The following is a 20,492-nucleotide window of genomic DNA, read 5'->3' on the forward strand; positions in this document are numbered from 1 at the left end:
TGGGAAGCTGGCCCATACATGATTAGTCATGGCGACAAACAAGACTCGGGCCATCTGACAAAAACAACTCGCAAGAGTGCGCTAATGAGCACTTATGGAGAAAAAAAAAGAAAAGCTCCATACATTTGTTTCTACGCGCGCGCGTTGCTGCCCCCTGTTGTCCGCGGTCGAGCTTTAATGAGAAGAGCTTGACGGACCACCTCACACGGATGGGGTGGGGGGGGTGGGGAGGTAGATGAAGGCGATGCGAGCACTGGGAAGAAAAAACGGCACTGCCTGTGAGGTCACACACGGCCCGCCGCCACCGCCGTGCACCGAGGGTCAGCCGGGGTCCGGGTCGCCACGGCGATACAATTTAATTGGGCCTTGGTAATTAACACGGCGCACTGTTAACACCCGGCGTGGTAGACGCTCTCGTAATTGGCTGCAGGAACCCATTTGAAAGAGGGCTTTTTTTTCTGGAGAGGACCAAAATGAACCACGTTTCAACCGAGGCCCGCGGATCAGATATAACATGCTCGCTTTCTTACCTGACTGAGTACGATAATCTCATCAGCATCCACGATGGTGGAAAGCCTGTGGGCGATGAACATGGAGGTCCTGTCCTTCACCATCTCCTTCATTGAATTGAGAATGTTCTGCAACAACACACACACACACACACACGTAAACAAAGAACATTATTATTATCAGCATAGCCAAATATTCCATGGCATCAAGGAAATATGAATAGCATCAACAACATTGATTCACAATTACGGTTTCTAAAAGTGAATGCGGATATGACATGAATGACAGTATATATATGAAACCTAATCCCAGCCGGCATCAAGTTTCAGCCAATGCTAAGCCAACACAACGTGGCTCAGCAATATCTCAGTTTGTTTACCTGCCTTTGCATTGGGAACATATGAAATGATGCATATGAAATGATGCGCATGACGTTGCAGAGAAAGCTAACACCGAGGACAGCGCTGGGTATTCATAAATAACCACATATAAATATCCAAATTATGGAAATGATCAACTCATGTCTGCTACTGCCCTTTCTGGACCTACAAAGTTGGAACTGGCTTTCCTTTCTCCTTGTTTATTGTCAGTTCTCCTAGAGACTTTCAATGTGAAAGGCGAAGACGACCCAGCAATGGGGTAGGACGCAGAGACAATGGAGAGACAGTGATCTCGTGCGTGCGTGCGTGCGTGGGTTGGTGAGTCTAGGTTGTGTCAACGCGGAGATGTGACACAAAAACCGACAATCAACCGACCTCTCTCAGCTCATATCCGACTCCTCCCAGCGGTCATAGCGCGACAAAAGGAGCGAGGCGGTCTGAGCGGAATGATTGCATAGCTACCTGGATAACCTAGTGACAGCTATTGAAGGGCACTCACGCATGCTAAGTGTGAACATGAGCCCAGTCGATTGAGCTCGCGTGCGCTCGTGGTCGCACAGTGGTCTTGGGCACGCCGTTAGTAGGGGGGGGGGGCCTTGTCTACACGGGGGGAGGGGGGGGGGGGGGGGGGGGGTCCGTGTCGGGGCGGCTCACCTCTTCTGTGATGGAATCCAAGGAGGACGTGGCCTCGTCGTACAACAGGATGGGCGGCTGCTTGAGGATGGCCCGGGCGATGGCGACCCGCTGCTTCTCCCCTCCTGGAGAAAACAAGCAGACGATCCCACAGAGAAAAAGACCAACATCAACAACAACGCCATCCACACAGACGCCTCCGAGAGACGCGTGTTTGCGTTGGTGTGCGGTTTCCTTGCGTTTGTGTGAATGCATCCCATGGCCCAGTTTAACATTAACCAAGGCAGCCGCACAAAAAAAAACATCATCCCTGCCAGGGGCCCTGGACCGGAAGCACTCGCTCAATTGTGAAGGGGAAATTGTAGTGCGGGCACATATGAATTCTGGCTGAGCTCAGGCGGGCCTGTATGGCAGGCGGTCCTTTCAAAGCAACTGGTGTTCAGCGGTTATAAATACCACCAGCAGCAGAGGTGAATGCCTTGGAGCACTTGCACGCCCTCCCCTCCCTCCACCAAACACTGCCCGATGCACACTCTGGCAGCAGTCACACACAGGCAGTGAAATTAATGAGAATATAGTCTTTTCTCTCTCTCTCTCTGTCTCTCTCTCCGTCTCTCTCTCGCCTGCGCACTAGCTCACACCACATGAAGGCAATCATGCTGGCAGTAATTGCGCAGAGTTGAATGTTGACTTGAATGACATTTAGCATTCGGACTAAATAAGTTATGCAAGGGTTGCTATGAGCCAAATTATTAAATGGTCGTGTCTTATCAGTTCAGATTCATTAGGGGTTCATTTTCCCATCAGGCGTCACGGTGGCAGCCCACGCGTCCGAGCGAAGCAGGAGAAAAACCCAAGGAGAGTCGCTGCCAAATCAGCTTTTGACTATCTTTTTCCATTTAAGGAACATCTGTTAACCAGGCACAATAATAATTCGGTCCACTTAAATTAAAAAAAGAATTAAAAAAAATAAGATAAAACTTTTGAAGCCACATCAGCCAATAGTCTAATTTAAAATGAATTTAATTTTTTTTTTACTAAGTGACACTACATATTCATAAATGTGCATTAAAATGATAGTCATAAATATGGCGTTTTTGATTAGATGAGTCGTTGTTTTACTGAACCATTAGGAGAACATTAGCGTTGTGTCACAGACTGGGAACGTGATCTAGCTTGAGAAGAGATCTTTCCTCTATTGAAATGTCCCTGCCTTGCATACATTTGCACACATTTCTTTGGTGCGCTGCTCCTGCTTGCGTTGTTAAATAGCCACTTTCACAATAACAAGACAATTTCCTTTTTTCGTCACATCAATTTACAGTCACATTTGTTAAAAGCGACTTGGGGGGCCATGGAGGAAGCATACCGCGCGTGACCGCGCGTGACTGCATGCGCGTGTGACTGCATGTGCGCGTGTCTCCGAGTGTGTGCGTGTGCGTGATGCACACTCACACGCTGGGCTCGAAACAAAGCTCCGTTTAATAAACCCCGTCATATCCCTCCCCTCCCAAACTCCCCTCCCCCACCTCCCCTCCCCCCACAAGCGGATCTTCACGAATGCGCAGGGAGAGAGAGAGAGAACGCGTCGAGCGATCGCCACGGCGACGCAGCGTTGTCCTCGTCGGTTCGTACCCGATAGCTTGAGTCCCCTCTCGCCGACCTGCGTGTCGTAACCGTGGGGCATCTTGAGGATGGCGTCGTGGAGGCCCGCCAGCCGCGCCACCTGGTACACGTCCTCCCGCGACGCGTGGATGTTGCCGTACAGCAGGTTGTAGTAGATGGTGTTGTGGAACAGCACGGCGTCCTGACGGCACACCGATCCAAAGAAAGGAGGAATGCAAACAGTGTTAAGACAATCGCTTCGCTGTGGCGGGGACCGGCAGCCCCCCCCCGAGCCGAAACAGACCACACGATGGGACGGAGAGTGGTTCGCCGACCATCTGTTGGGATCACGTCGTGGGCCGAGTGCGATGAACGCTTTGCCGAGTGTTGTGACTTTGGCTTTACACTGTTCTATGCTGCCTCCTAGTTGCTTATATTTTTTGGGTGCCCCGCCCTTATGGGTTAACAAGGCACCAGATGTACATTTGCAGTGTCAGACCTTTCATTACATTTAAGGTCATTGCAATTCAATAAAAAAATATATATTTTACAGCTCGGTCTTCAACTGAATATTCTGCCGTCCCTCAAAAGCTTGTCAAATCAAATCTGCAACAAAAAAAAAGATTCCCATCCCAAAGCATAACTCCAGTGATAATCATCATAATCTCATTATCATCCAGCCAAATTGAATCAACATAAATAAAGTTGATGTATGTAAAAGTTACTTTCCTCATCTTATTTCATTGTAGTACAACTACAGTTAAACTGCAGTGACATACGCATGTCATGTTGCTGGTGGAGACATGGCTGCCAGCAGCGAACCCTAACCCTAGATTAATATATACACATCCCGACCCAAACACATATCAATTCGATCTATAGCCCCGCTTGATGCAGTAAGCCTCCTCCACATACCTGTGGCACGACACCCAGAGCCCTGCGCAGGCTGTCCAGGCTGACGTCCCGGATGTTCTGGCCCCCGATGTAGATGTTCCCCTGCTGGGGCTCGTAGAAGCGGAACAGCAGTCGCACGATGGTGCTCTTCCTGCAAGAAGTGAGACCAAACATGGGCCTTGGTGATCAACCTGTGTAGGGGAGTGGTCTAGGATACCGGTAAGAGAGTGGACTATTAATAATATAATAATAATAATAATAATCATAATACATTTGATTTCAGGGCGCCTTTCAAAACTCTCAAGGTCGCCTCACAGATTAGACAAGCAAATACAATTTAAAAACAGGCAAATATAGTTAAAACAAACACATCTAAAAAATAAACAATGCAACGTATTCATTAAATTTGCTGGTTGGTGGAGTTAAGTTGGATGCACCAGTCGGAACCGGTGAGTTTTGATGGAGGCTTTAAAAGGTGGGGAGAGACTCTATAGTTCGGATGGGTAGTGGGAGAGAGTTCCAGAGGCGTGGGGACTAGTGAGACACGATAAACAACCACCACCACCACCACCACCACAACGCTTGTACCGGCTTTCCGGGGTATCCAGATCACCTACCCTGACCCGCTGCCACCGACGATGGCCACCTTCTTCCCCGCGGGCACGTCGAAGGACACGCCCGTCAGCACCTTCTGGCCGTCCATGTATTCGAAGTACACGTCCTCGAAGCGGATGGTGGCGTCCTGCGGTTCGACCGCCAGCATCGGGGCCAGATCACGCTCCTTCACAGGGGGGGGGGGGGGGGGAGAGGGGTGGGTTGGGTGGGGTCACACACAGAGGAGAGGTCAGTTCACTGTTGCGAGGGGATTCCTTTCACCTCTGCTGTGCACTAGCGCCTCCCCTCTGAACCGACCAGAATGTGATGCAATGTATGTGCAAACGACACACACACCGCATAAGATTTAAATACCACCCCCCCCCCCCCCCCCCCCCAACCATTTCGCCACTCAACTCAACACCCTCCATGCCAATTGTGATCAGACCATTTAAAGATACCACGGTCCTGATTGGGACTCATCGCTCCTTTGTTGTCGTACCTAAAAAGGATTGCCGTTTTTTTCCAGATCGCCGACGAGAGAGACGCTGACCTTGCCTGGGAGTCGCCCTACGTCTATACTAATAGCAACATAATCACCCACTATGCCCCCCCTCCCCTCCCCCACAGGCAATGAATATAGATGATAACACTCGGTTCATTTGTATAAACAGATGTTAATTCCACACAACAAAATGGAAAAGAGGAGGGATGGGGGGGGGGGGGGGGGGGGGGGGGCTGGGGGGGAGAGTTGGGAAGTGCGGGAGGAAGGTGTGTGACGGTGGCAAAATCAAATAACATTTTCACAGAGCGGTTTAATGGGGGAGGGGTGGGTGGGTTGCATCTGCATAAAAAGGGCGAGTTGGTGGGGGGAGAGAGAGAGAGAGAGAGAGAGAGAGAGAGAGAGAGAGAGAGAGAGAGAGAGAGAGAGAGAGAGAGAGAGAGAGAGAGAGAGAGAGAGAGAGACTGTTCAACTGTGTTCAAGCAGTAATGGGTTGCCAGGCAGTGCCATCCCACAGGGAGAGACAATGGAGAGGAGCATTAGTGATGAGTGAAAATAACTGGGCAGATTCATTTTCCTACTGTAATTACAGGCTAGGGATAGGAGTGGCATCCATATTGTTAAGCGGGCAGGCCGACATTTGCTCTTAAGTGCGCTTCTGTGACGCAAGATGCACGGTTTTGCTTTGTAAAAAATGGCCTTCATTTTCTGTATTTTAGGTTTGCAGGCAAAAACATGTGTAGCATTGAAGGGATAGTGCCAAATACAAGTAGATCAATCTCTTGGCTTCCCTAAAAACAAACAGAAAACTATGAGCTTGTTTATACAGGGACAACTATTCATCAGTCCCATCCCCAAGCTCTCCTTATTTCCTTTTCAAAGCAATCCAGATTGAATACTGGGGGGGGCATGCTGTCGGATCCCTAAGGTAACAGCACACTGCATCGCCCCAAAATCCTGAGCAAAACACTTTTTTTTTGTGGATCGCTTTCAAGCCGTGCCAAATGCACCCTGAAAAAAAAAAAACTCAATATTGTGCCTAATTATCTACATTTACAAAAGAGACTAATAACAGGCAGTGATAAAATGCAGATCCAAAATGATATTTGTACAATCAAAATGATATTAAAAAAAAAAGGAGTGCACACAGCTGTAGCCAGCACACAGCGAGGACGAGATGTCCTCGCTGATTTCCTTTTGCTACCATCACACAAAGGGCATCTTGCGTTCCCAAATGATGACCGCAGTTTGAATATCCCTGCATTACTAACGCTTCAAACTCCAACACCAAACACAGTTTCCAATAACCTACAAGCCTTCATAATCTTGATCGTGACAATGTGTTGGACGCCAGGGCTCAAGTGATATTAATTGCCAGGTGGACGAGGGAATCTCACACCCACGGCCCCCCCCCCTTCTCCCTTCCCCCCAGTCAAACCTGTACATTTTCCTCACACTCCTTAAGTGGCAGCAGTCATCTCCACAGCGCTTGCTGTCCTCATTAAGAGACCATTTAGTCACACGCTTCATTAACACGAATGAACGAGGCGATTCGGAAATAAGAAACGTTAAGGACTCTCTGAGCGAGGGGCAAGAGCATCAGATATGCCGCTTTCAAGTTTTCTACACCTAATAGTTCTCGCGGCCCATCAACCCAAATCCTTGCCGATGAGTGAATGCAGAAAAGCTTGTGGGTAAATGTTTGAAAAGCATGGCAGGTGTTTAAAAAAACACCTGCCATGTTCAAGCTTCGGCAGGGATATTACCTTGATCTTGGGGTCGACGCTGAGCAGGGTGAACAACGTGTGCATGTCTATGAGCGCTTGTCTGGTCTCTCGGTACACGGTGCCCAGGAAATTGAGGGGAAGCGAGAGCTGGAACAGCAGGCCGTTGACCATGACCAGGTCTCCCACCGTCATCGTACCTGCCACAAAAAAAAAAACACCAGCGATGAATCGGTGAGTCATGGGTTACAAAGAGACAGGGAGCTCGGTTTCTTGGAACTGTTCGCACGCTGGAGTTGGAGCAGATCAATAGTGACATGCATGAGACAGGCTGAATCTAATTGGGGTACACCTCCTTTTAATGCCTTCTGCAAAGGACTCATTTACACGTCGTCCATGTTAGTTCGTTACTTTGGCAAAACTAAATAAATTACCCAAAATGCCTTCTTTTTAAGCATATCTTAGCTCTAACACCATGCAAATATATTCATGGTTTGTTTTTAAAAAAATCTCTCATCAATTTCCATGCTACCGTGCTCCCATTTCCAAAACCTCACCTGCCATGATGCCCTTGCTGGCGAGCACCATGATGCCAGTCAGGCCCACGCTGAAGATGGCACTCTGGCCGAAGTTGAGCAGCGCCAGCGTGCTGGTGGTCTTCAGTGACGACGACTCGTAGGTCTTCAGGTAGTTGTCGTATCGCTCTGCCTCGTACTTTTCATTGTTGAAGTACTGGGAGACGGAGGTGGACAGATAGAGAAGGGACGGGTTCGATTGGGTAGAAGGGTAGGTAGGGAGGGAGGGAGAGACAGACGTCAGGAGTGTGGCGGAGGTGAAATGATGGCGGGATCAAAGCTCTGCATCAAGGCAGTCCCCCTAACACAACCTGCCTCAGAGCTATATTACCGTTCTGAAACTTAACAGTCCTATGAAGCTCTTGTTTAGTACTGATCTATAAAAGAAGATCCCTTGATAGCTCTGCCAGAATAAACTTTGCAAAGGAAACATTAGATTGATCTGTAATTATCGTACAGCTGGACTAGCGGTATATAACTATATACAGAAGAAAAATATTAGTGTGTGCGAGCACAAGAAAGCGTGTGTTTAATGATAACCGAATCCCTGCAAAGCCGCTTATATCCGTGTTCTTCATCTGCAGGGCTTGCATCCCTAAGTGAATGAGCATGGGCTTGCTTAAATAAATCCAAAATAGGCTTTCAATGTGGAAACGAGGCAGAAATATGTATTTATTCATAAGCAAATGTGTTAGTTTGAGTAACTTGGTACTAAAAACCAGTTAAAATGCCTCGACAGACTGAAAGAAAGTGCCCTTGCTGAAATCTCTTGGCGATAAGTGGGCGGGAACAGGGAAATTAAGTAAAAACATTGCAGCCTTGCATTCCATATAAAACAACGGGCCCTGTGACAAACAAAATACGCAAAAAAAAAACTCCCAAGTTTAAGGCTAAATCCACAAAAAAACGTAGCACGACGAAGCTGGCACTTAACCTTTGCCTGCTCGTTAACCAATAGCTTTTTGTTTAGCGTGTGTGATGTTGTTTCTCTTGCTCCAACTAATTGGGCACTCGATCACGCTGGCCAATGAGTGCAGCCGTTGAGGGTTCTGTTGTCATCTATGCACGGGAAACATATGGAAGAAGTAGAGGTGTGTGTGTAGGGGGGGGGGGTTCCTGAGCGTGGCTCTGTCGTGCCCAGGATGTCAGCCAGGGCCTTTTGTGGAAGTGGAACGGATTTCTGAGTGGGCGGGAGATCTAATTACATATGCACACTCAGTGCTCACAGTGATGCTAAATCCAGCCGCATTGACACAGCTGACAAAGAATACCACAAAAACAAAACATTAAGGGAAGAGCAGGACACAAAAAAAAAAAGCGGAATGCGGCAGAGGAAATAACGTGGCTACCAAAATATATCTGCAGGAACCACTAAAGGGATGAAAAGCTCAGGGAGGGATGGGGAAGGGTTCCGTGCACAACCAGGCTGCATGGAACATGGCTTAACAAAAAAGACAAGGAGGATCCCGCTCAGAAGGTGTGTGTGTCACCATCTCGCACAACACGTCCCATGGAACGACTCCGGATCAGCAGGGACCTCCAGTCAAAATTAAAAAAAATCCCCACCCCAAATTTGACACAGAGTGTCGAACTAGAGGCATAATCAAGAAATTTAATAAATGCTGATGATAATAATACCCGATAATGAGGCCAAAGACCAGGTAGAAAACGGCCTTCATTTGAATAATAAACACAGCAGAAGTAGGGATTTTCTCAAGGAGTGAGACGGTGGGAGAACAAAAACAAAGAAGGGGCTTTTTTAATCAAATTAATTAAAAGACAAATTTTGCCAGTGGGTAATCATGCTAATGAAACACAGCACTATCGGAGAGCGAATCTGGGCGTAAATATTTGTTCACATCATTGTGCCGTGGCTTATAGGTGGAGAGGACAAAAAAAATCACTGGGGTGAGACAAAAAAGAAGGAGTGACGAAACAGGGGTGAGAAAGAAGAGGGGCTTATGGGAGGGGGGGATGGTAGTTTAAGGCGGGGGTGATAACGAAAAGACTTTGCCATTGCGTTTCATTGCATAATGTGACTGCACATGTGACAAAGGTTCCTTCGCAATGCCTTACACATCCACTAGTTGCCACACGCATACGTCATATTTCTTATCAATTTGAAACAACGGATTACATATGCGTTCTTTCGGGTTGCCCATTGACCCAGTGGTGTGATAGAGTTAAACCCATAAAAGAGTCAGATTCTACGGTCACACCATGATATGAACGCATCCTATCAAAAAGGGCCAACCTTGACGCATGCGATTGCTTTGGCATAAAATCAACCACAATACCCACTTTAAAATAACCACAGGTCCCCGAATGTGTCTCAAAACATCCGAACAATAGGATTCCCTGCGAGTGTCACCCAGCACTTGGTAGGGAATTGTAACAGAAGCAAAAATACACCCAGATGCATCCAAATTGGCCTCAATGGTAATGGTGCATAGATGTGCTGGCGGTGCGCATTTCTTCCTTAAACGTCAGTGATGGAGGGGTGTGCTCGCTCGGGGGGGGGGGGAGCTGTTCTCACCTTGACGGTCTCGTAGTTGAGCAGAGAGTCGATGGCGGCGTTGCCTGCCTCGTTGTCTGCCTTGTTCATCTCTATCCGGAAGCGGGTCCTGGGAACAGAGACGGTGGGGGGCTGTTAACAACACACCCCCATCCATAGCATCCTCAAACCGAGACCCCAGAGGAGGTCCCTCGATGTGCAATTAAGACAGAGCAACGATGCGGCGGCAGGGGGGGGGGGGGGGGGGGGGGAGAAAGGGTGGGGGGGAAACAATGGGTCGAGAACGCCGTGATGGCCGGGGCAAATCCAACAAGCAGGGACAAAGCCTGTGTTGCGACAGCAGAACAATTGCCGGTGAGTCAGCGAGGAGAAAGGACGCTGTTTTTACCTCCACTGAGTGACCAGAATGGTGAAGGCCGCGTACATCGATAAGGTGCCCACCGCCACGGCCGCAAAGTGCCCGCCGCACTTGTAGTACTGTGGAGGGGGGAAGAGAGAGAGACAGAGAGGCAGAGAGACAGAGAGATAGAGAGACAGAGACAGAGACAGAGACAGAGAGAGAGAGAGAGAGAGAGAGAGAGAGAGAGCACACAGCGTCTGAGTGAAAATTTGAATACGGCTCACTAATATCTGCCGACGCACTCTTTTTGGCCATTCTACTATGAAATTGATTGTTACAAATGGAGGGGAAAATACAAAAACTAATCGTGCTAATGCTTTAGCCATTAGGGCAATGGAGTCTGCCCTCATTACAGACGAGCTGACATTAGGGGCCCCGAGTGGGATAATAGCACGGAGCCATAAAGGGGCCATTCTTTGGTGCCCGCCAAGGATGGGGGGGGGGGGGGGGGGGGGGGGAAGACATTCACCACAGGAAGACATTAGGGACACGGCAAAGACCCTACAAAGCTGTGGGATTCATCACTGGATCTAATGGGCTCCGGGTCCCTACGAAAGAAGGTACTCTGGGATTTGAATTTGCTCAAGAACAAAAACGCAGCCTTGGTTCCATGACTCATTTCCAGGTCATCGACTGTTGGGGGGGGGGGGGGGGGGGGGGGTAGAATAATAATGTTAAGGTGATAAAACGTCATGGGCCGTCACGGGAGATAAACTACAGCGCAATGTCCTCTTATTTCACTGTCCTACGAGAATGACCGCCAGCCACTAATTGCCGCCGTTCGTGTTTCACATTAGACAGAGCGACAACACGCGGTCGGCTTCCTCCATAGAACTGAACCCCATCAGGAGACCGTAGCCCTGGAACGCCACGGCCCCCTGACCCATCGACCGCCGTGCGGCCACGCCCTCTCACCAGGATGGCGCTGACCAGGCCCATCTCGAAGATGGTGGGGCCCAGGTTGAACACCAGGGCGCTGAGCACGAAGGAGATGCCCCGTGTGCCGCGGTCGATGGCCTTGGAGAGCGCGCCCGTCTGGCGGCTGAGGTGGAAGCCCAGGTCCAGGTTGTGCAGGTGCAGGAAGACGTTCTTGGCGATGCGGCGGATGGAGCTCTGGGCCACCTTGCCGAACACGGCGTTCCGCAGCTCGTTGAAGAGGGAGGCGCAGGCCCGCGAGGCGCCGTCTGCGAGGTGGCGAGAGAGAGAGAGAGAGAGAGAGAGAGAAATTGAGGGGAGATGGTCGGGGGCAAGAGTGGGTTTGGAGAGGACGACGCGTGCTCCTCGAAGAGCCAGAATCCGACGGCGATTCTCACCGGAAGCTCTGACCGGGGCAACAGAGATTGATAAAGGACGCGGTGGTGGGGCAGCGACCACCAGGGTCGGACCTAAGATGGCACATTATCAGGCAGACCAGGAGGTGGATAGGGAGAAACAGATTGAATGCTTGCACAAAAGAAGAAGGCAGGACCGTCTTAGCCGCTGTGCAAACCTTTCTATGCAGCAGCAGCCCAAGCCCCACACCCCCCTTTAGGCTCTCTAATTACAGAGCAGGATGCCGACTGAAGTCTCACTACTGGTGGGAGGCAGGGCAGCGCTCTGCAGACAGGGGGAGGGTGTGCCTGCATGTGTGTGTTTGGTGAGGAGGGGGATGCATGGGTGAGCGGAATACCAGAAGAGGGGGAGGAGGTTTTTAATAAGTGTACCGGGGAAAAGAAATTATTTGTCAGTGAACAAGCTCAAATTTCTCCACCGCCTGGGCCGATGCAGCGCTGTCGATAGTGGGGAGGGGTTTGCGGAATACATTTTATTTTTATTTTGCGTTAGTCGTTTGTTTTCTTTGTAGAGCATTTTCGTGGAGCGCGAGGTTCCAATTAAAAATAATAGCAAGCTCCTGCATTAGCCCATGCTAAATTAAGCATCCAATAATACAACGCGACCCACTATTCCGTTCTGCGAGATCCTCCCGTAACATCATACACGTGGATCGCATGTATGACTTGCGCGTTGCTCGATTTAACAGACTGTGAACACTCTAGAACCGCCTGCAGAAACCAAAGGCGGGGGCAATAAAGGCTTGGCTCCGCTCGGTCTTCATGGGCTGTAATGTGGCGTTAAACGGGAATACTCGTTTAATGAACGCGTCTCCGTGTGACAAGGTGGAATGAACAGTGAACACGGCGCAACCTTTTCAGCCGAATTTCACTGTCTCACTGCAGCAAGCATCTCAAATTGGGAACAGGGAATCTCATTTCCATTGTCCACGAGAAAAAGCCTTTCATTCTTGCTCTTATTCTAATGCTCCCCAGTCTGCGGTTGTGTTCCTGTGCCCCAATTATTCCACAGACAGCATTAGTGTGCAGCACCTAAGTGGGCTTATTAAAATAAGTGGCTACAGGGGTAAGTGCAGAGTACATCCAATCTGATCTCACACCAGGCCAGAGTGACTTGTGCCGAGTGCTCGGTTGACGTCATTCATTAGATTTTTCCTTTTTCCCCCCACATCACAGCCTCAGCAGGATTCCTCTAATCAGGAAAGGGACTTTCGGATTCGCCTTGAGAACGACCCTTGACCCGCGTTGTTTAACAACGTCCACTTGGACGAGGGAGTGAGAGAAACCGCGATGTGCCAAACAGAAATAATTACAAACCCTTGTTAAAAGCCTCTTGCTGTTGATGACCAATTACACTTTCTGATGCTATTTACAAAACAACTGTGTCCAGGGTTTTTACAAAGGCCAGCAAGACTTCCAGCTATTCTGGACACTTTCTGTCCCATCATTCGTGGTAGCACACAGCTGAGGTTAAAAACACACACACACACACACACACACACTAAAGTTATCGGGAGACGCAAGGGAACCATGTGGATTAACTGGAAGAGAACTCCACCAGACGAGGACGGCCATGATGTAAAAGCTAAAAGTAAAGTAAATAGGACGGGAAAGTGCAGGTTGCGCAGCTCCATCGATATGAATGTGTTGGGAAAGGTCAGCCCGGAGATAATAGGCAGTCCCATAGTCCCCTCTGATGAGCCGGCACCTGGCAGCAGCTGAAGGAAAAAAAAGCATAAAAACAAGTCTGGGACTCACAGCCAATCAGCACCGCCGTTGCCATGGTAGCCACAGTGCTTGGCGCGTCACTCAGGTTCAGCATGTGTCCCGACATCTGGTTGAGTTCGTCCACCGCATACTTAAACATGAACGGCACCGTCACATTAGTCATCTGCAGGAGAGGAGAGGGAGGGAAGAAGAGCAGAATTCAGGGGAGAGGAAGAGAGAGAGAGAGAGAGCCGACAACAAGAGAGGGGGAAACCTTTTCATAGCCCAGAGCATTTAGGCATACTGTGTGTGTGTGTGTGAGTGTGAGTGTGTATGTGTGTGTGTGTGTGTGTGTGTGTAGAATTTGACAATCTATGTCATGTCCATTATTCATGCAAACAAAACGCAATAAATAAAAAGAAAAGAAGAATCATTTGGCAGTCGGCTGCTAATAACTTCAAGGGACCTCTGGCCGAAGAAAATCAATTGGAATATATATATATATACGAATGAACATGCAAAATAAACACACATGCATGTACATCCGCCTGCGTGCGTGCGTGTGCCTCAGTTGGCTGCGCTGGCGCTCTGGTGGTGGGTGATGCATGCCACTAATGGAATTGAGATGGTTATTAGGTCTAATTAAAAGCACAGGGACAGCTGTGTGACTCAGGCTGGGTGAACCGCAGCACATTAGGCCAGTGAGCAAACACGGCAGGGATCTGCACTTATATTTGCAGCACATTTGAGGCGAAACCTTTCAATCCCATAACACCATGGGGTGTGTAATATATATATATATATATATATATATATATATATATATATATATATATAGACGTATATGTGTGTTTCCTCTACATCCATCAAGCAGTGGAGTAGTGCCGCCACCAGTTACTAGCTCCACTACAATAAGCTGTGCAATTTAATTTATTATTTTGGGCGCCCCAAATGCTTTTATTATGAACGTCGTTAACATGCATATTTTAGGTGGCCCCTACTGCATTCCTCTCACTTGTTGTGGTCATTGAAGGGATATGTTAGAATTGACAGTCCAACAGGGTTCTGCTACAGACCATTTAAAAAGCATGACGATACTGTAGGTGGCATTCACTCATAAATGTCTTCAGACTACTTGTAGGAAGCATAAATATAAAACCTAATAATAATTTTAATTAACCAAGAAAACTCCTTCAAGAGGTCGACTGATAGTGGATCTTTAGAGGCCGATATAGCAACGTGTTTTGAGAGGGAAAAAGCAGATGGCTGATTAATCGGTCGATATCCACCCCCTTCCGCCCCCCCCACCCCAAAGAAACAGTATAACCCACACGATAGAAATGGACTGGAGACTGTATATGCGCCAACAGTTATGTCTAAAAATGTTAGCCCTTTCACATAGTGCACTCACATGCTAATTCCTGTTATGTTATGTTAGTTATACTATTGTATGAGAGCATTTCTGTTGGAACACACACACACACACACACACACACACACACACACACACACACACACACACACACACACACACACACACACACACACACACACACACACACACACACACACACACACACACACACACACACACACACACACACACACACACACACCACAGGGGAAACACATGTTCACTCCATCTTCCCAGTTGTGTGATACCTTTTCTTTACACAAGCAAAACACAAAAAAAAAAAAAAGAAACATCACAAAAGAAAGTGACACAAAATGGCCACTTGTCTATATAGTACGGCTTTGCAGCCCTGGGGGGGGGGGGGGGGGGGGAGTGACACAGAGTCCCACCTAATAGCGCACCATTTACACCACAGACTCCAGGGTTAGCCTTGTATACCCTTCAGCATTATGCCTGGACAATAGAAGAACTCAGAGTCCCTTGGGGGAGCAACACAATATCAGCCACTTTGCGGCCAAGACAACAGCACAAGACACATAAACAGCCCGAGCACCATTACCACGGACCCAAACACGGCCGCAGTGCCGCTGACGCGTACCCCGCGACGAGGAAGATGACGTGGTTGTTAGCTCATCCGTTTACATCCAACACCACGCGCGCCGGTGCGGCTCCGTGTCAATTCTGCGCCTGGAGACATGACCATCTCATGTAGGGGTCGAGTCCATTTCTCAGGTGGGGCCTTCGGGGGGCCGTAGGGAATTAGCCTCTGTTTACAATGTGAAACTCAGCCATCACTCAGACCGGCGGGGAGACCAGAGAGCCCCTTCACTCCCCAGGCAAAAGGGACCGTGTTCCAGACCAACTCAAAACACGGGGATCATTATTATCAGTGGTGTGAAATGAAAATGTCACTGGTAATGTGAAGTGCAGAGGGGTGATGCATTGTAACAGCGTAATTATTCAGCTGGTTTAACAATTGTCTCGACGCAGCTGGTGGTTTTGGTGGATACTGACAAACTGGCAGAAATCTAGGCTAGCTCCAACCAAGCAGGAAACGAGAAGGAGAAGATTGGTTTTTCGTCTGTGTGTGTGTTCTTCCCCCCTTTGTACACACTAGAGGGAGCCATGCTGTGTGGCAGCAGGATATACTTATTTGGGAGCCGAGATTCCCTGATTGGTTTTCCAGGGTGTAAATTAGGGACCACCAACAAAGAGAGGAAATGGGGCACGATGCATACTGATTGATGTTTGCAATCAATTATTTTTTTTCTTAAAGAATAGGTCATTAAGAAGTTATACTGTTTTGATTATTGAAGAACAGAGGAAAATGACACTGTATAATTGTGTTGAAAGGCCAATAGATACACAACGCCATGTGTATAGACCTAGTTGTTGCACACACGCACGCACACGCACACACTTTGATATCATCACATGGATATGGTAATCTGAATTTTAACATTTGAGATGATTTTAACACTGCATAATGAAAGGCATTCGGTAAGTTTGCAAAGAAGCCTGTGCAAAAACAGGTGGAAGTTTAAGAGGGAAACATAAGGATCCTTATATCCAGAGCAAAATGTTGTCGATTATATAAAAAGGTCAGAGGAAGGTCCTGCATGCATATCAACTAATCAATTAGTATTTTGGCACATCATGAAGGCATTTAAGTACTTAATTAATTCAGTCCCTGTAACTATCCCCCAATTTTCAATGATTTATCACCTAGGCATTTTCTGAAAAGCTAGTAGCCGATTTTTTGTATGGTGTTGAGAGAAGCATCTTTCTAGCATTCACACAATGCTCTTGTGTGAATGCTCACAATTTAAATGTTAACTGGCCATTCTTCATTCAACCTTATTATAAACAACTGCAGAATATTATTATTATAGATGCAGGTCTTGTGTAACAAGACAAGTAAATAACAAGTAAATAAATGGCTAACAATACTAGGCCAAGTTAATTAAATAGGAAGCTATAATCATCATTTGATTATATATTGAAAGGTAGATATAAAAGATATAATGAGAAAGAATTAGCTTTGCATGCAGTGTTATAAGATATCACCAGACAAGGAAATCAATGGGTGGTTAACAGCCATTAAAAGCCAAGTATTGCTTTCACTCTTACCTTTGCTCCAGCAAGGAGCCCAAGAGAGAGGACAACTCGGGCCCTGAGGTCTGGTCGGTCCTTTGGCCACACGTAGGACAGCATTGCAGATAGGATCTGGGTAGAGTTGACCTCCTTCAGCTGTTGAGAAGAAACATGAAAAGACGAACCTCCCGTGAGAAAACAACACAAACTTGCGTAACACACAAACCATACTTAATCCAAGAACGTTCAAGTTGGATAGGTCAAAATACCAAAACCAACTAGACTTTCAAACCAATGGGGCTTTGCCAATATCGGCAGCTACGTTTACACTTTGCATTGGCGTGGAGATTGACGGTAGGCCAGGCCGGGCAGGCCTGCTGGACACACACAAAACATCAAATGTCAGGCAGGCTCCCATGGGGGCCCCCAGGAGCAGCGGCAGCAGCCCAGTCTCCAGGTGGACCCGGGGCCCCAGCCTGACACCGTGAGTCCCAGGGGACCCGGGGACTGTCATCACGGCTGGGGTTGGGAGCCCACCCGTGCCAACGTGGCTGTTTGCTCACGCTCCACCACGCAGCTGCCACTGGGACCGTCCATAGGCCAGGGAACATGTGGTAATTCCTCTAATCCAGACAATATGGTGGCGCTATGGTTTTGACGCTATCGCTGCCGCGGCAACCCCCCCCCAACAAGCAAATGAAAGTGAAATTTGTGCCCAACACCTGCCTTTAATAAGAATGAATCTGGCAACAACTGACACAGGTGAAAAGGCTCGGAATTAACTTGAAACAGTTGGATGCACTTCTGAAGGTCAGTCGAGCGCAATATCTAATTCAAAACCTGAGTCTAAAAGAGGTTGTCCCATTGGTAGCCACGATGAATAGACTGAGCAGCGCACATTTTAACATTTTCACAACCATATAAGAAGAACTCAAATCCCTAAAGCAAAGAAAGAGTACGAGTAAGAATAGCCTGCCTGACAAAATCTTATATTTCCCTTTGCTATCAGCTACAGGAGGATGGAAAGTTGAGTCCAAATAACATCAACTATAGTTAACTGAATCACACAATGATTGAGTGTGAATGATTGATAATGAAGAAAATAATGATAATAAAATCAGCAATGGCAGTTCCAATAACCGAACAAACAACAAGCAATAAGCTGAATACATTGCCAACTCACCACATTTTTGGGATCCGCATTTAGACGGCCACCTGCACTTCCATGCCAACACGTTCTCGTGTGGTTGACCTGCAAATGCTGTTGAAAATAGAAGAACGTTATGAAATGCCTTAGCCTATAATACACTACCAGAAACCGTGTGTGTGAGCTGTTAATACAATATTAATTTGTGTAACCTAATCCACCCATGAGGGCAATACACAATTATATGTCATATTTAAAATGATTATACGCTGTGAAATAACAATAGGCTAGGCTAGCCAGTGCTTTTGGCTAGAATACAGATCTGCATTTTCACCTTGACTTGAGTGTTAACTGTAGGTTGAACTGGTGTTCAGAGAGTTCCTGTTTCAGCATAAAAATATTGCTAACTACAAGTTAGGTCTGTTGTGTCCCTTCTTTTTATTCAATATGTTATTATGTAATGGTGCTAGTGGAGGTACTTGACGCATTGTGGTGGAGCCCACAGTCTACTCATGCATTATGTGCATGAATCCAACAGAGGCAGGCTGACAACAACAACAACAAAGAAACAGGCTAGATTGCTCGCCCCTCACTTTATTTGTATCCATTATGAAAATAAAACAGGAGAGATGGGTGAGGGTGGCAGGTTTCTACATTGTTTATTCACAGCTCTTTGGATGACCTAATGCTCTTCAGGAGGTCACATTTAAAAAAGACCAGCCAGCGAGTTTACTTTTAACATCTCCTGAAGAACAACAGTAGCCTTCATCACTGTATTATTATTTTAAAAAAGAGAGGTGTGAACTTGTTATGTAAACATGTTGACAAGCCTCCATGAAAACCCATAGCATGCCATACTCACTTTGGCTGCTTCCAATATCTGCCGACTGTTTTCGCTCCTGCCGACATGCCATGATGCTGTTCTGAGATTTGAAGGTGAATTTAACTGAAAAGATTAAGGAAAAAAACGATTAGTACACAGTAATTTTAATTGTTAGTGTTTTGGAAGTATTGTAATATATTCTCCGGAGGTAGGCGATACAAAAATGTGTAAGCCAAAATAAAATAAAAGTTGTAAATATGATCACGCTGTGCTCAGAATATGCATCAGTAGTGTGGTTATCATTGGTATACAACGGCTACATTTGTTAGGGCAGACTGGATACATAATAACTGAATTGTAAGATAATGACTTCTGTAGATCCACAAAACACATACCTTGGTTATGAGAGGAGGTCAGTAATAACACAAAATCTCTCACTGAGAATGAATAAAGACAGGGACACATTCCAGCTGTGATGGTCTAGTTTATTCATCTTGTCAATAGAGAAAGAGGGCTACCTAAACTAGAACACGGCGCCTACTGCCTACATAGATGGTGGCTACAGTACAACTTTAAATTAAGGCAGATAAGAAAAGGCCAGGAGGGACATCGGAGGATCGTGGTTCTTTAAAGGGAAGACAAGGGCATTTCATATGCGTGTTTATTCTGTTTGCATAGGAGAGCTTTTGGGAACCTTGCTATATTCAGCTACTTATTAACTAACATCTTTGTACGTTTTACTGTAAGTGGAATGTCTGTTGCGGCTGCAGCATGGCTGATTGCCCAATCCAAATGGTTCACTTTGTGTGAAAATAAAGTGAATCCTGAATCTTGAGTTCTACTTCACGTTCAAGACACCAGAAAGGAGTAATAAAAAAAAAAAACAGACGCATCATGATGGGTCAAACCTAAATGCGATGACACTGATGACGTGCAGGGGGTGGGGCGACCCTTGTTAACCCAATGATAATAAGGAGACAGTGGCCTTATCTAATGTGACCATAGGACATGCGATAACGTTTTTTATGTGTTGAGGCCCTTTAACCCAAGACTAAAACATTAGCATTGGTGTAATAGGTGGATCCATACATCTACAACAAAGTTGGCCATAACACCCAACCAATGGCATCTTCCAAATAAAGATCCTTCCCTTCCTATATTAACAAAGTTGACTTTAGGAGTTCACTATAAAAGATATCGGCTACAGGGCGGCCTAACAAGTGTTTTATGTAGTCAACGTTATCCAAGGTTACATGACAGCCACTGATCTTGGAACATGAATACCACATATCCCATGACGTACTAGCTAATATACCAGAAAGAAATGTAATTTAGTTAGGAGGACGAATGTATTGTGTTAGACAGATTTAAGTTAGATATGTGTCCTTGCGGTGACTGTCTCTAAAAGTAGTGTCCTTTTCCCAAAGCCACAGGCGTCACCTTACCAGATATCTTCTCTGATGTTTAGGATCCAATCTGCTGGGTTTCTCACTTTTGTTCCACGCGTGATACGAACTCGTTTGGCGAAACAGAACAGCTAATCTCCGTCTTTGGTAATAAAATCCACATTTCAGCGAGACCAACATCGGCGCCATGTTGCCTGGTTATGACGCAATAGACTCGTCACCAAATCACCTCCGTCAC

General features: G+C 47.1%; 1 protein-coding gene across 1 annotated transcript; it reads right to left on the reverse strand.

The window, feature by feature from the left end:
- Window positions 1-387: 387 nt before the first annotated feature.
- abcb7 (ATP-binding cassette, sub-family B (MDR/TAP), member 7) lies at window positions 388-20,481 on the reverse strand. Its single transcript, XM_060062896.1, has 15 exons — window positions 20,294-20,481; window positions 18,888-18,971; window positions 18,062-18,139; window positions 16,915-17,034; window positions 13,422-13,554; window positions 11,248-11,516; window positions 10,321-10,409; window positions 9,954-10,041; window positions 7,400-7,574; window positions 6,885-7,042; window positions 4,640-4,803; window positions 4,044-4,173; window positions 3,159-3,330; window positions 1,545-1,648; window positions 388-638 (listed from the first exon to the last, which is right to left on the reverse strand). The coding sequence occupies exons 1-15, from the start codon at window positions 20,441-20,443 to the stop codon at window positions 504-506; spliced, it is 2,049 nt and encodes a 682-aa protein (XP_059918879.1). The 5' UTR covers window positions 20,444-20,481; the 3' UTR covers window positions 388-503.
- Window positions 20,482-20,492: the final 11 nt, after the last annotated feature.

The sequence above is a fragment of the Gadus macrocephalus genome, chromosome 10 (assembly GCF_031168955.1).
Source record: "Gadus macrocephalus chromosome 10, ASM3116895v1".
Classification (NCBI taxonomy): domain Eukaryota; kingdom Metazoa; phylum Chordata; class Actinopteri; order Gadiformes; family Gadidae; genus Gadus; species Gadus macrocephalus.